This window comes from Orbicella franksi, chromosome 11, assembly GCF_964199315.1.
Source record: "Orbicella franksi chromosome 11, jaOrbFran1.1, whole genome shotgun sequence".
NCBI lineage: Eukaryota > Metazoa > Cnidaria > Anthozoa > Scleractinia > Merulinidae > Orbicella > Orbicella franksi.
In genome coordinates this window covers 5306034-5320641 of record NC_138155.1, presented here as the reverse complement: position 1 = coordinate 5320641, position 14608 = coordinate 5306034, and the positions used below count along the sequence as shown (strand labels likewise).

Here is a 14608-nt window from a genome sequence, read left to right as displayed (position 1 = left end):
TCAAAATTTCACCGAAATTTAAAACGCAAAGTGATTAATTCTCAAGAGAAATGGGATTTTGCAAAAGCCCTGGCAGATGTACTTTCTTTTTTTTTTTTTCTTATCTACAGAAAGCAATCCACTGATATTGACATTCAAATAATCTAGCTTTGTTGAGAAAATATTTTAACCACTTTAAACGTGTTGAACGCTTTTTATTTTTCTGATGGCCAGCTGATATTCACAATCACGTTTTCAGCCGCCTAAATTGACGCAAGGCCATTTCACATGCCACCATTATAACACTGAATATTTTTCGGTTTTGGAAGAAATCAATGACAAACGGAACAATACCGACCTTTTATCGCCTGGCGCATAAACAATACATGAGTTTTTTTTTTTAAAGCGCACTATTGACGCAAGTCGGTTCTTATGTGCATGTTTCGGCAAACTAGAGCAAAATGTTCTAATGGATTCGGGGAAACGAGCGGTATGTACGTAAAACGAAATTGAATACTCAATAACAAAAAGAACGATAATCTCCCAAGATTTCGAAAATGCCTTGATATCTGAAATATCTCATGTTATTCAAATGATATATATTTAAAAATGTATCAATGACTTATATGAATTTGCCCCGAGGACAATGGTTTGACATTTGACAAATCAGCTGAAATAATCACCCTTACACATTGGCGAGTTCGAACATTAAGTAAATGGTTCAGTTTTAAGCTACCTCTTGATATGCGAGACAAAATAGAGCTCAACTATTGAAGCTAATATAAAGCTGATTTTCGCGGTGATAACACCACAGAAGGCACATTCTACGCAAGCTCCATAATCGCCATTACCGTATACATGTGTTTACTGGCGGACGAAGTTTTTACTCAGAGAAAACGAAACCTAACCGATTCTGAGATAAACTATCGAAGCAATTTGTCGTCAATATGAACAACACGACTTTACAAGAAGAAGAAGTCTGCTTCAAAGTGGACATTTTCCCGTTGTTTGCGTTCGGCTTCGTTGTCAACATACTCGCTCTTATTGCGGTGCTGAAGGCGAAGCCAAGAGATTCAACTCCAAACGGAGCCAAGCAAATTCATATCTTAATCTGTTGCCTCGCAGGTTCGGACACCACATCCTTGGGATTGCAATGTTTGATGCCATTAGCTTCGTTTATAAACTGTGGTTGGTGGGGCGGCAAAATTACTTGCAGCCTTTTCGGTTTCGTCAACGCCATTTTAATTTTGTGGTCCGCGTGGATTGTGGCTTTATTGAGTTTTCAGAGATTCCTCGTCACTGTGTTTCCTTTCCAACACCAAAGTACCTTTACAACGAAAAAAATCAAGTCGGCCTTAATTTATTTATTTTTCATAGTCTGTTTGTTCGTATCTCCGCCTTTTTTCGGTGTTGGGGAGTTTGTCTACTACGAAACTGGCCAGTTTTGCAGCCTAAGTTTAACACCAACTGGGCTACCAGACACAATATTTCTTGGCATTCTCGTCACCCAGGGTTTGGCTTGCGTGGTCTTTGTCCTGGGTTTTAATATTCACGTAGTTATTTCGCTAAAGACCAGGAGGTCTACATTTCACAGGCAGACGGTACGAGCGATGGATGATTCAAGCTCGACCTTTGTTTCCTTGACGAAAAAGGTCGCTCTGGTATTCTGTTTGTGCAACACACCTCTATTGGTAAGTAAGGAAAAACTGTTGTGATAGGCGATATGAAATCGTCTTTTAAATGATAATTACTAAGGTAAGAAAACACACCTTGAGGTAAAAAATGAAACTAAATGAACAGCTGAGAATTTTCATAGAGACTTAGGCAGCAGGAAATGTTTACCGAGACAATATGAGAGGAAAAAACCCTTTTCTTTCATATTTATTTGTTTATTTATTTATTAATTTATTTATTTGGAATGCATAGCCTCTGACAAGAAAATGAAATAAATAGATGAATAGGTTCAGAGGTTTAACCGAAGAAAAATTGCCTCAGTGTGCCTGTTCTTGGTTACGGCCCTGGGTCAAGGTTGATCAACATGGAAGAACGATTCGAATTCAATTTACGTTAAAAATGCGCGCTTATTTTATTTATTTATTTATTTTTTTCGTTTGATTTTAGACAATTTAATTCTCATTATTATTCGCAAATAATGCTTAATTCCCAGCTGCACGAACAGGACAGAGCTACCCTAATCTATTATTTCCGATTTTGTATTTCATATCGTGTATCTTTTCTGGCTTTTTTTACAGACGCTAGTTACAGAAGTTGTTATTGGACATTCTGAAGTGACAATGACGTGCTAAAAAAAAAAGTGAAAAATACAATGATCGAGGCAAACCAATTTTATTTTTTTTTTAGATTTGCACAGATAGATATGGAAGATGAGGCGGCAAACTAAATTTGTGTTGTAGATTTGCCGTTGATAGACGCGGCAATTTAGATAGCCGAATGTGAAAAAATCAATTGACGTAGATTTCAGGAAGTCTTCTTTTTGTGGGGTAATTTACTAAAACGAGGCTATGAATAAAGATTAGAAAACGCCTCAATGTAAGAACAATTTTCTGTCCAGACGGAGTTAGAGGGTTTTAATTTTTTAGGCTGGTTCGTGGTGTTGCGTTGCATAAAACTGTCATATTAAATGCAGTTGTTAATATTGGTTCTGTCCAGAAGGTGTTAAAAGGCTAAAATGTTTTTAGGGCTGGTTCGTGGTGTTGCATTGCATAAAACTGTAACATTAAATGCAGTTTTTAATGTTGGTATGGGTTATATCCGTCGAACTTCAGACTTCCCTCAAGCGAGCTAAAATATTGAGGCTAAAGGTGGCCAAATTTTAAGATTGATTTAAAACAATTTACCCAAAGCTAAGAAGGTGTTGACTGAAAATTTGAATACAACATCGCATAATCTTTAAATTTTATATGAACTTATTTAACCATTGAAAAGTATGGCAAAATATTCCTCTTTTATTATCCAACTGCAGCGGATACCGTCCAAATAACAGTACAAATATACAGCGATATTGTACAGTTATTTGTACAGTAGAAAACCTGTTTGCCGTACAGGTCGGCGCGCGCACGCAAAACTGTCAGACTCTCCCTCTTTTCATTGATAAATTTATTGACTACAGCAGTTGGATAATAAATCTCTTATTAGATGTTTTGGTGTGTAGTATCGCTTTATATTTTAACTCGTTGTTGGTATTTTAACTCGCCCTACGGGCTCGTCAAAATACGGCACAACTCGTATACAGCGATACCACACACCAAAACATCTAATAAGATATATTTATTTAACTTAAATACTCTGTAATCTATTCCAAGAATGTACACAGTAATATTTTCAGCCTAATGTCGGCAGAAAAGTAGGAGTGTCCAGACTGAGCATGAAACATGTAAATTCTTATTAAAAAAAAGTGTATTAGGTAAACGAATCATTTGCAAGACATTCTGCCAGTGTCCTCGTGTAAAACTTTTGCCATGTGTCCTTTATTCCCTATAGATTCGCATGGCAGTCGACTTAGGAAAGCAGACAACACTAGAAGAACTTGGCTTAGAACACACTATAACAATGGCCTTGATGTTTGCAAACACTTTAGCGAATCCTTTTATCTACGTGGCTTGTAGAAAGCGCTACAGACATAGCCTTCAAAAACTTCTTTGTTTTCAGCGCTGTAATGGGTCCGGAGTTGTTCCCAGTAATTCAGTCTTCATTGAGGTTGCAGAACTGAAAGCTGCTCATAGACAGAAGATTTCCACAGGAGACACTGTCTTGTGAATAAATCTCAGTTTGAATAAACCATGTTTGAAATCTCTGAAACTGGTTATTTTTTACGCCGGTTCATCCGATTGGGAGGCGAAGTGGCCTCATGGTTAGTGCGCTCGTCTCCGGATCGAGCGGTCTGGGTTCGAGTCCTGGCCGGGGACATTGCGTTGTGTTCTTGGGCAAGACACTTTACTCCCACAACGCCTCTCTCCACCCAGGTGTATAAATGGTTACCGGCGAACTTAACGCTGGGGGTAACCCTGCGATGGACTAGCATCACATACAGGGGGGAGAAGAAATATTCCCTGTCGTTTCTGACGCTTCATGCTACAGAAACCCGGATAAGTCGGATAAGCTCCGGCCTGATGGGCTACTTGGCTCGTATGCAGACTTACCTACCTACCTCACCTCATTTAACTGTTAGATTAAAGGAGTTACGATAAGGTTTTCGCCGGCCTAAACAATTCAAGTTGGTCGTTTCTAATCCGTGTTAAACTTCTCCATCCTTGTTCCTTTAATACCTAATAACTGCACTCTCTCTACCAACATCAATCAGCCGCTTACATCGTATATGGAAATGAAAAATACATCACGCGATTCCCGGATGTAGTTTCGTACGAATTTTACGAGTGGTGTTTCTTTTAGTAAAACACTCGTGTCTATGTAAGTAATAGTAATTTGACCGAGTGAAGTACAATTCAGGGAATAATTGCGCGAGTAATTTCAAAAATCAGACGAACGCGAAGCGCGAAACCTATTTGAAATTACGAGGACGATTACTCCCCGAATTGTACGACTCGAGGTCTGAATTGTACGACTCGAGGTCCAAATGTAGTACTAATTAATCGTATCCGCAACATTTCAGGAGAAAAAGCCTTCGAGACTTTTTTTGAGCCAAAAAGTCAGTAGTGTTCCATAAGTTTTAAAAACTGTAGAAAACATTTAGAAGGAAGCCATTAGAGGGCGCGTAATTGACGTGCGAATGGCGTAAGCATCCAATTAAAAAAAGTTGTAACTGGATACCTGTAATTGGACACCCACGTGACAACGCGCCGATCACGTTACAAATGGGCGCGGAGAACCAATCACGATCGAGAATTTTGCTATAGATACGATTATGCCGCAAAATTAGTCTCCACCCGGTAACACACGTCAACGATTAATTCGAAAGATACCAAGTATAGTAGGGTTGCCAGCAAATGTACTATTATACTCAAAATTATGGCAGCATAATGTACGATGTGTCAGCCCCAAGCACGTTTTCGATCGTACTAATGAATGGAAGAAGCATGGCAACAAAAATGCTTGAATGGAATGAATTCCGGTTAATTGAAAAGCATCCATTGACCCCATAGGAGGCGAAGGAACCCAGTTGAAAGTTTGTGGTGCCTTCATGCATGGTCAAACCGATCATTAGGAGCGGATTGCTGTTCAATGAACAGGAGTTCTTGACTTCTGAAAGGGACTGTTAATGAAAGGTAGAGAATGTTGAAATTTATTTGGCCTGGATTGCGTTTGCAACCAAATTAACACTTACTGTTTGAAAGTGAACACAGCCACGTTCTTATTGTAATTAAGGCTGAGAGGCTTAGAACACTAACACAAAGGAAATTGTTTATTCGTACCTCCATCTTAATTTGATTTCTTTTGTTTTAGTCCCAAAATCCTCGGCGCAAGTTAGAATTTTTTCAAATACGGAAATTGACCCATGTACCATGGTCTCTTGCATTCACCTAATTTCGCAAAGATAAACAAAACATATTGTATGCGTAGCATTTATGATTTTTTTAAAATTATTAGTGAACCTATGAGTGTAAAGCTTCTCATAGACACTGCATTCCGAAGGCATAGATAATCCAAAGATAGCGGTAATCCAGTGAACTTGTTTGTGAAAAATTTGTGCTCTTGGCACCTAAGCAAAAAGGGGAGCCATTTTGTTTTGCACGGACATGAATAGGTAAGGATATCCGAAGTCTGAGGAGCCAATCGGAACACGTAAATAACAGCATTCACTAGTCTGGTAGACAATATCCACCCCAAAATACACACTAAAACTCATTAATAAGTCATCAAGTTTAAACAAAGGAAATCATGACCGCGACGGTGTTTGGATATCTCATCTAAATTACCAAAGGGTTAACGATTCTATTTCATCCTTTTTTCCTTAGTTTTAGTTTTGATTGAGAAGTAACATCAAACACTCAAGATCTTGTTTAACCACATTTCCAAACACCTCCAAAATACTCTGTTGTGCGTCGTATTTTCAACTCTCTTCTAAGGGTTTGGAAGTGTGGTCAAACACTGGCATTCGTGTTTCATATATTACATTCAAAGATTTCCTCAACACCACGATATACCTGAACTATGTGATGCAAATTTCAATGGCGCATTCCTAACTGATATGTAACTACATTCTAATAGGCCGCCACACATTAGCCGACAAAAAATCTTCACTTGTCGGCTTGTGTGCGGTGAATTTAGACAAGTCTGCGACAAGATCGGGGCTTTCCGGGCGATATCTGACAGTGCTAGATCTCAAAACGTCTTTTCGGACCTTGTCGGCTGGTGTGCGGTGGACCAAGTTGTCGGGGCTCGCGCGCCCCTCAACCAATTAGGAAATGTCATGAGAGTCACGTCAGTGGAATAAGCGCCATCTTGATTTTGGACCAGGAGCCATAATCGGGGACGGAGACCGTAAGTCTCTGGATTCGCGCGTACCTATGATATGGGACAATTTTTCTATTTTTAGAACAAATTGCGCCATCCTGACGTCATATATCCGCGCGGATTCACACACGTGTCGGGGGCTCTCGCGTAAATGTTGTCACGTTGCGTGATCAAATGGTGAGAGTTGAGAGATTCTCTTGCGTATTTTTGCGATGGCAGGGAATAAGGCAGGGAATACGAACCAGGGCGCTTATATGTAGTTTTATGCTCTGAGCTAACGGAAAAGGTGGGTTTTTCAGGGTCGAAAACAAGACTTCAATCTCGCGCTGGGAATGAATGATAAGATCTGCTCACGCTAGTTGTAAGCTTACGCGTATGTTTTTGCGTTTGTTCTGACTTAAGAATATAGCAAGAAAACTCTCTACTCTGGTATCGAGTTAATTTGTGAGTTTCTCAGACAATGGTTCATCATAACCAAAACCTGTTTTGACGGTTTCTTATTGTTTCTCCTTGTTTGGTGAGTTTGCAAAAGTTTTTGAAAGGCAAGTCTGACGCGTACAATTAGCTCATTTGCATAGTGCAGTTCGTGCACTTTCAAGTCCGAGTCGGTGTTTTCAATTGTCAACAAATCTTGACAAAGATTTCTATCGTTATCTTTTGTGCTGAGCTGCTGTAACACATTTCACGAACGCAAAAAAGGCTACTAACATCATGTGTCTTTCTTCAACATAAGCATAGTGAAGTTTTACACTGCGAAAATGAAAATAGACAAGGAGTTTTGATAACTCGATCAACAAAATCGAAATTGTTATTCCAAGTTGATTAAAGAAAGCGTCATCGTAACTTTGCTGATTATTTCTGCGTTATTCACATATTTTCAGTTTAGCTTTTAATATGTTCTCAAACATTTATCAATCTTAAACATATTTAAAAACTATAGAGTTATTGTTTGAGTTCGATATACGCTTTCACACGAAAGTGCGGTGGAAGTACAATTTGTCATGTTTACTGACTGTACAAAACACGCATCGGCGGACGCTCTCATTCATCGACAACAGAGAATTTACTGGATTTTTACACGAATAAAACTGAGCAGTATCTACGGACGTAAAGTTATTGGGCCTTGATGAAACATCAAGCGTTGCTTACAATTCAAGCGAAACTCAAACCAAACTAGCAATTATTTTGTTTTACTTTTCGGTCGCGATAGACTGACAAATTCCTCGCAAGCGTGTAGCAAGAGGAGCTAGGAAACTATGAAGTCCTAAAGCTCTGCTATTTAACAAATAGATTCCATGTTGCCGTGCGTCTGTTCAGTAATAGATCACAGATGACGTCAAAATGTGGTAAGAACAAAAAAGTGGCAGACGAGGCGATAGCCGAGTGTGTCACTGATGTTCTTACCACATTTTGACGTCTTTTGTGATCTATTACTGAACAGACGCACGGCAACATGAAATCTATTTGTTTTATATAATAATGAAACAAACTACTACCGATAAAGCTTTTTTTATATCAAAATCTTGCAACATAACTCGAAAGCCGGCCTTTGCCCACTTTGGCGAACACGAAAAAAGCCATTTGACGTAATCTATTGTCTATACAAATTGAAGCAATCTCATTGGTTGCTATGCGTAGCAAAGAATTGTGATTGGTCCTGGAAAATCACGCCACTGTCAAACTTGACTCAGGCGTCGCTTCTCGTGGAATGAAAACTTACAGCGAAAGCAGAATTGAACTGCGAAATCTACAAATCTCAAAGAAAACGCTGAATAAGTCAAGTCAGTTTTTGTCACCAGAGCAGCCCTGTGAGCCGAAAAGCTTGGATGTTGCCTCGAATATTGCAGGAGTTGAAAAACTACGCTCGGAAAACTTGCGGCTGCGGTCAACCTGGAGGTCATTCGATTCGAGTTTTGAATGAAAGGAGCGTTAGTGATGGTGGAAATTTGTGTCCTCTGTGGTTGGTGATTCTCAAATCAGTTTGAAATAGTGTCGGAGACACCTTTTAGCTGCGATACAGTTGGCCGTGAGCTGTAGTGAGCTATACTTTGCTCGCTGGTGTGCCCTGAAACGGACTGGAACATTCGCATCGGAAAGCAAGGTTATGTGTTTATTTTAACTGATTTTAAGAAGTGGTTTTGATGTTTCATTCCAGACAATCTCTGTGTCAACAATTATTTTGAGACTGAGAAAAGTTCAATGTTTTAAGTAAATTAATCTCATAAACATTTTGTTTATTGGGTTTGTTAAATTCGAGATAAAGCAATGGTTCTCGGCTTAACAAGACTAATTTTGTGTTTGGTTTAGTCTCGCTCGACTGCCGACTGAGACTGCTCGAGTATTTTTTCTGAGTCATTGTCTAAAACAGAAACGGCTTTACCTTTCTTCTTCCTGCTAGACTATGCTTCTGGTACCTGTTCAATGCCTGGACAAGACTTTCTTGTACCTTATCTTTTGCCCAGTCATGTAAAATATTATCTAAATTGTTAAAACTTTCTGCCATTTTAAAACACAGAGGGAAAAACTTTGAAATGATGACGTCAATCGTGCGTCTGTCCTCTAATAGATCATAAGCGAGAACCAATCAAAATGCAAGAATAACTTGGGTTATTATATAAATCTAAATATATCCTTAATTGACAAAGGCAGTTTCCGAATTAGGAAAACATTAGAATCGTGGCATACTATGGTGACTCCAAATGCTGTCAACAATTCTTGCCCACTCCCTGGGCAATACAACATTCTTTTTACACACATTCATAATTAATTTACATAGTCCATTCTTTTTATTTTTACTCATTCATACTCATATTTCGTTATTCATCTTTACCCGTCGAAGATTGTAGATCTAACAGTCGAAAGCTCGTATATCTATAAACCTTTTTAGCCAGAGATCGTTTTCAAATTTTTATTATGCTCAACCCTGGCTACGGTCCTTCAATATTTCTACATTAGAAACTTGTTGGTTACGTAATTCATGCATAGTGTACGAGCGCAAAACAAAAGCTTATGCACGGTCGTGGACCTTCCAAAATAAAATCGGCTTGGCATCTTTGTTTGCTCCTTTGATATTTGCGGGGCTTCATTACCAGTTCCCTTTATTAACTATGATTTGGACCAGCTTGAAACAAGCTAATTGCCTTGCGTATGAACGTATGAGGAAGGCAAGGCTAAGAGAAAAGATAGCACCATGTTGATTTACAGTTTTATGGGTGTGGTAAAAAAAGTGTCAAGAAAATTTTGCCGAAGGGATTAATTAAAATCTTAGTTTACTAGTCAATATTGTTCTATATGCCGGCTAAATTGTCATGTTAACCGCTTTGTGTCGCGGCTCCGGAGTATGACCTCTTGATCTCTTTTATACCCATTGTGTTTAAATTCAATCGAGCCGAGAGTTGAAAAGGGTACTTACAAAACTAAGAAAACCCTCTAGGAACTATCCTCAGCGGACCAAGAAACTTTGATAAAAGCCGAGGGATTGCTATTTAGCTCCACAGTTTTGGAAAAACACAGGCGAGAAGAGAAATCTTTACTTATTGAGAAGTCAGAGTTGATTTGATTTTCCAGGTAGGTTCAAAACGTTCTTAGTAAATTTATAATCATGGCAGAAACAAATATCGGAATAACTATGGTGTTTTTTTATAGTAAGAGAGTTAAAAAAAAATGTTTGGCATATGTGCATGGTGATAATTCAAATTGTTGCTACCTCCTCGTCCAAGGAAACAACCAAACCAATTAATCGTGCTTGGTTCGCTGCTTATTAAGAGAAGAAGTCGAGCAACACGCTGTTTGAAGCCAAATCGCGCCCGTAAAGGCCTTCCGAGTGCTAAAAAAAGAGTTAAATTTAATTCTTGACTGACAGGTCGCACGGCAGACATACGACGTTTGGAAGAGGCCTAAGCTTCTAGAAGTAAAATGAACGGATAATTATGGAGCGAAAAATTATTTCAGTTTAATACTGGGCGACCCACGCGCGCATTCAGTGTTTGTTTGATACAGCATTGATGCCTTTAAAGCAAACAACCTCGAGAGTTAGCTACACGTAGAAATAACACGATTGCGAAACGTTTAGGCGCGGTTAATTATGTAGCATCTATTTATGCATCTGACCTGGATTTTTGACCATTTTTAAACATCTGGGCTGCTTTATTGTTAGGCTATTGTTCTAAACAGGTGATTATGCAAACAGGTGATTATGCGAACCACTCCTATTTTAAAACAAAACTTTTGATATGAGTAAAACTTTTCTCAATCTTTCAAAATTGTATATATTGGAAAGAATTCTTGGGCTGTTTAGTGTTAGTCAGTGATTCTTGACCAATGGACCACTGTACGTTCGTTGTCGTTTCAGATGACTGGCTTTGTTCTACTATTGCCGGCATTTCTCTTTTGGCTCCAGGCCCCAACGGGATGTCACGGTCGCCGTGCAAGTTCAAGTTCCCCGGATATTAGCTATGCTATCCTGATTGACGCTGGATCGACGGGCAGTCGGATGTACATCTACAAATTCAACTTGAACGGAAATGGAAAAGTTGACAGCGTTGACGATGTTGAAGAACTGACCAACTCCCTTGGAAAAGTCAAACCGGGGCTTTCGTCGATGCTTAACAAACCGGACGACATCGAGGCGTACTTTCAGAAATTATTTGACGAAGCTGACAAGATTATCCCAAAAGAAAAACAAAGCTCTACTCCTTTTGTCGTGCTAGCGACCGCTGGTATGCGCCTATTGCCCGAGCCAGATCAAGATGCCATCATGAATAAGGTAAAAGAAATACTGAACAGCGATGACTCGCCATTCCTTTTCAAAGATGACAATGTCCAAGTTATTTCAGGGAAAGAAGAAGCTATCTTCGCCTGGATCACCGTAAATTTCATTCAAGGCGTGTTGACTTCGCCAAAGAGACGGGGCTTTTCTTGGGGCGTCTTGGACATGGGCGGGGCCTCAACCCAAAACACAATGAGTCTTCTCAAGAAGCCTAGACACAGTACGAGCGTAAAACTGGGAAAGAAAATCTACAGATTGTTCGCCAGAAGCTATTTGGATATGGGGCTGGCAAGGATTCACGATCGCTATCTGGAGTTTCTGGATCAGTGGAAAAACAAATCGTTAGCCAACGTGGGTGGTCTGGAATATGCCAAGAGTCCTTGTCATCATGAAGGCTTCATGGGATCGATCGGATCCGAAAGCATGAATATTATTGGACAGCCTAACTCGGAGGTAGGATAGATACTTTTATCACAGTCACTTATAAGAGTCTGGGTGGGTTTAGGTGATTGTGGAAAATTTGTTGAAGGCTTAACCGTTGGCGCGGCTCAGGAATGCTGCGTGTCTTTGACCAATAGCTAAGATCTAAGACCTACAGCGATAGCTGAGAAATGGGCAGAAATTTTAACTCGTGCATCCATATGCAGACCTTTTCTAAGTGGAAATAAGAGTATTTTAGATCTCGCTGCTCGTGTTCACTTCAGCGGTCAAAACTAAGTTAGAAATTTAATCAGTTTCTCTCGTGTTAAGCCTCTCTATTGGTACGCCAAAAACTCGTTTTCGTCGCATTTTTTTGGCAAATCTTCGCTTTTTTTGAGCAGATCTTCGGTTTTATGGATTGAAATCATTGCATTCAAGAGAGTGTAGTCAATGTTATTCACAGCCGAAAACTTATCTCACGGCATAAACAACTGTATAAATTCGAGAAAACCAAACTAAGATGACTGCTTAAACAATAACAAGGGAAATTAGTAACATCATAGGCGTACGGGCACCTTCGGACTTCGTGGGGTAGACTGTTTTATTAGGGAGGGGGGGGGGGGGGTGGGAGGCGGTGACCTTATTGCCCGAAAAAAATTACGCAGTGACAGAAAGCGTGTGTTGTGCAAACGCACTCAAATCGCAGCCCATGATTAACATTGTGCATTGTAATTGTTTACTTTATATCTTGATATTGGTCAATAATCTTATTGCGCGAATTTTTAAATCTGCGTTTCAATCTTGAGATCTTCGTTTCTTCAGCGGTAATCGTCGCGTATAAATACCCATAGAGGGGCTCAATGCGATTGAATCATCTGATTACGAGGAGATAAACAGGACTTCAAACCATATCTGAAAGAAGGTACCTGTATTTCGTATTTAAAAGTTCTGAAAGTTTTTAATTCCAATCATATTTGTATATGAAGTTTGGGAAAATTTTCTCGGCGATTTTTGCAACCTTCCTTTTTTTTTTTTAACAAATTTTGTTCCCCGTGGTTCGAAAAATCGGGATCCACTGTAATAGATAATGTACTTTATCGATTGTATTATTTTTGTGTTGTTTTTGATTTTTTTGTGTCACCAATCAACTGCATGTTCAAGAAAAATTAGCATTTTTTACTCAAGGTCTCACTTATTATATTTACTTACTTGCTATAATTGATTGCTTATTTGCTTACATGTACCTTACTCACTATTTTTCTAGGTGTGCCGCAAACTTATCAATGATATGTTGTTCTGTGAGAATCGAGAGTCTGAAGATTGTCCATTCCATGATCAGCCGCAGTTAACCGGCAGATTCATCGCTTTCTCTGCTTTCCACACTGTGATCGATCGTATAGGCGCTGTGATATGCGAGGACAGGCCCGTCACGGTAGAGCAAATAGGCTGTGCTGCAAGAAAGTTCTGCTCCAAGCCGTACAACGTGGTGAAGCCGATTGATGAAGGATATGTGAAGTTCTCGTGTTTGTGGGGAAATTATGTGTACGAGCTCTTGAGTAAAGGTTATAAAATGCCTCAGAACAAGCAAATTTACGTTCAAAAGGAATTAAAAGGGTATTCATTAAGCTGGATCATGGGAGCCGTGTTGTACAAAACTGAGTCGCTGTAAATGTCGAGAAATACGCGAGGAAAATTCTTCATCTAAGCTGATATGGGGTGTATTCGTTTAGCTGTTTTAAACTTCTTCCGGTTAGAGAGCTTTTCTTTCTTTTTGTTGTCATGGTTTCCGTAAGTATTACTGCACTGCAATGAACTTTTCACTTTTCAGTTTTCATCAACAGTTAAGTGACTGAAGGTGTTTTGCTCAATAGAATGTGATCTTTCCTTTTCTAAGGGACGATATTATTCATTAAGCTAGGGTAATATTTTGTTCAATAGTCGAGGTAACGTTATTAAAAGGGATGATCTCTTTTCAATAAACTCGATAACTCTAAAATATTGATCGATCTTTGCTTTCAAACCTACCACCATGCCGCTCTATGCCTCTTATCCACGGAAGAGTAGAACGAAATACCCTCTGGTTGATCTTAACTAAAACCGTTCTATGGAGCACCCATATACCTAAACTCAAACAGATGTTAACAAAGAGAATATGAGGCAAAAATAAAATTCCAGCTGAAAGTAGCATCCACATGCTTCGTTATAAAGGACTTCGACAAAATTCTTCCCGTAATTCAGTTTCAGTAAACTTCCTGAAGGTCTGTGCTCTAATCGAACGATTTTAGTTGGAGGTCACCCATGGAAACCAGCGTTGAATAACTGAAAATTTTGATCCACAAATCTGTACAGTCGGTCAAATCAGGTGCCTGTAAAACCACCATTCCTCGTGCAAAGGTCCCAGGGTCTGGGACGAGAATCATTTTATTTTCATTTTATTTTTTACTTTTTCTTTGAGGATCATTTATTATGATGACATGTTCTGGTTTTCACGAGGAGAAAAATGGAAAAAGATCGCAAAGTATAAGCACAATTAGAAAAGTGGTAGAGGTCTCGAGAAAAAGGTGGAAGGGCACAACATTAACTAGTATGCAAAATCTAGCCAGCCATTCCTTAAAGAGCAAGACTTTTTAATTCTGTTCGAAGAGTTTGAAAAGTGATGCATGAAAATAGTGCAGGACTTTTCTATGGTTGAGTTTACTTATTGCTTTCAGGTTGCCATTGAAGAGTCGAGCGCAGAAAGTAAGGTCAAGGTGGAAAGTAACATAATGATGTGCGGGCGAAAGGACGAAAGCTTATGAGTTTAATTTTTCTATGGACAGGACACTGGAACAAATCAGAATAATGCGAATAAGGTGGGGGTGTGCGGCCCGCTTCCCAAAACAAATTCCTTACCCCATTAATGACCTGACCAAAAATTCGATACCCAATTGAAAACGCCTGACCGTTAAATCAATACCCTGATTCAGACCTGCCTTACAATTAGTTCCCTAAATCAGACCGATATTAAAC

General features: G+C 39.3%; 2 protein-coding genes across 2 annotated transcripts; both read left to right on the top strand.

The window, feature by feature from the left end:
• Positions 1–554: 554 nt before the first annotated feature.
• Positions 555–5405, top strand: LOC145502796 (C5a anaphylatoxin chemotactic receptor 1-like). Its single transcript, XM_081482179.1, has 2 exons — positions 555–1670; positions 3481–5405. The coding sequence occupies exons 1-2, from the start codon at positions 927–929 to the stop codon at positions 3754–3756; spliced, it is 1020 nt and encodes a 339-aa protein (XP_081338305.1). The 5' UTR covers positions 555–926; the 3' UTR covers positions 3757–5405.
• Positions 5406–10523: 5118 nt separating this feature from the next.
• On the top strand, positions 10524–13562 carry LOC145502711 (ectonucleoside triphosphate diphosphohydrolase 1-like). The gene is made up of 2 exons (XM_081482071.1): positions 10524–11632; positions 12864–13562. Exons 1-2 carry the CDS (start codon positions 10763–10765, stop codon positions 13266–13268), a joined length of 1275 nt encoding a protein of 424 aa, XP_081338197.1. The 5' UTR covers positions 10524–10762; the 3' UTR covers positions 13269–13562.
• Positions 13563–14608: the final 1046 nt, after the last annotated feature.

What these genes read in the sequence shown, in the direction of transcription:
- LOC145502711 (XM_081482071.1), top strand. Translation starts at nt 10,763, where the DNA reads ATGACTGGCTTTGTTCTACTATTGCCGGCATTTCTCTTTTGGCTCCAG. An exon ending in TTGGACAGCCTAACTCGGAG is followed by an intron (nt 11,633 to 12,863) that starts GTAGGATAGATA and finishes CTATTTTTCTAG; the next exon opens with GTGTGCCGCAAACTTATCAA.
- LOC145502796 (XM_081482179.1), top strand. Translation starts at nt 927, where the DNA reads ATGAACAACACGACTTTACAAGAAGAAGAAGTCTGCTTCAAAGTGGAC. An exon ending in TGTGCAACACACCTCTATTG is followed by an intron (nt 1,671 to 3,480) that starts GTAAGTAAGGAA and finishes TATTCCCTATAG; the next exon opens with ATTCGCATGGCAGTCGACTT.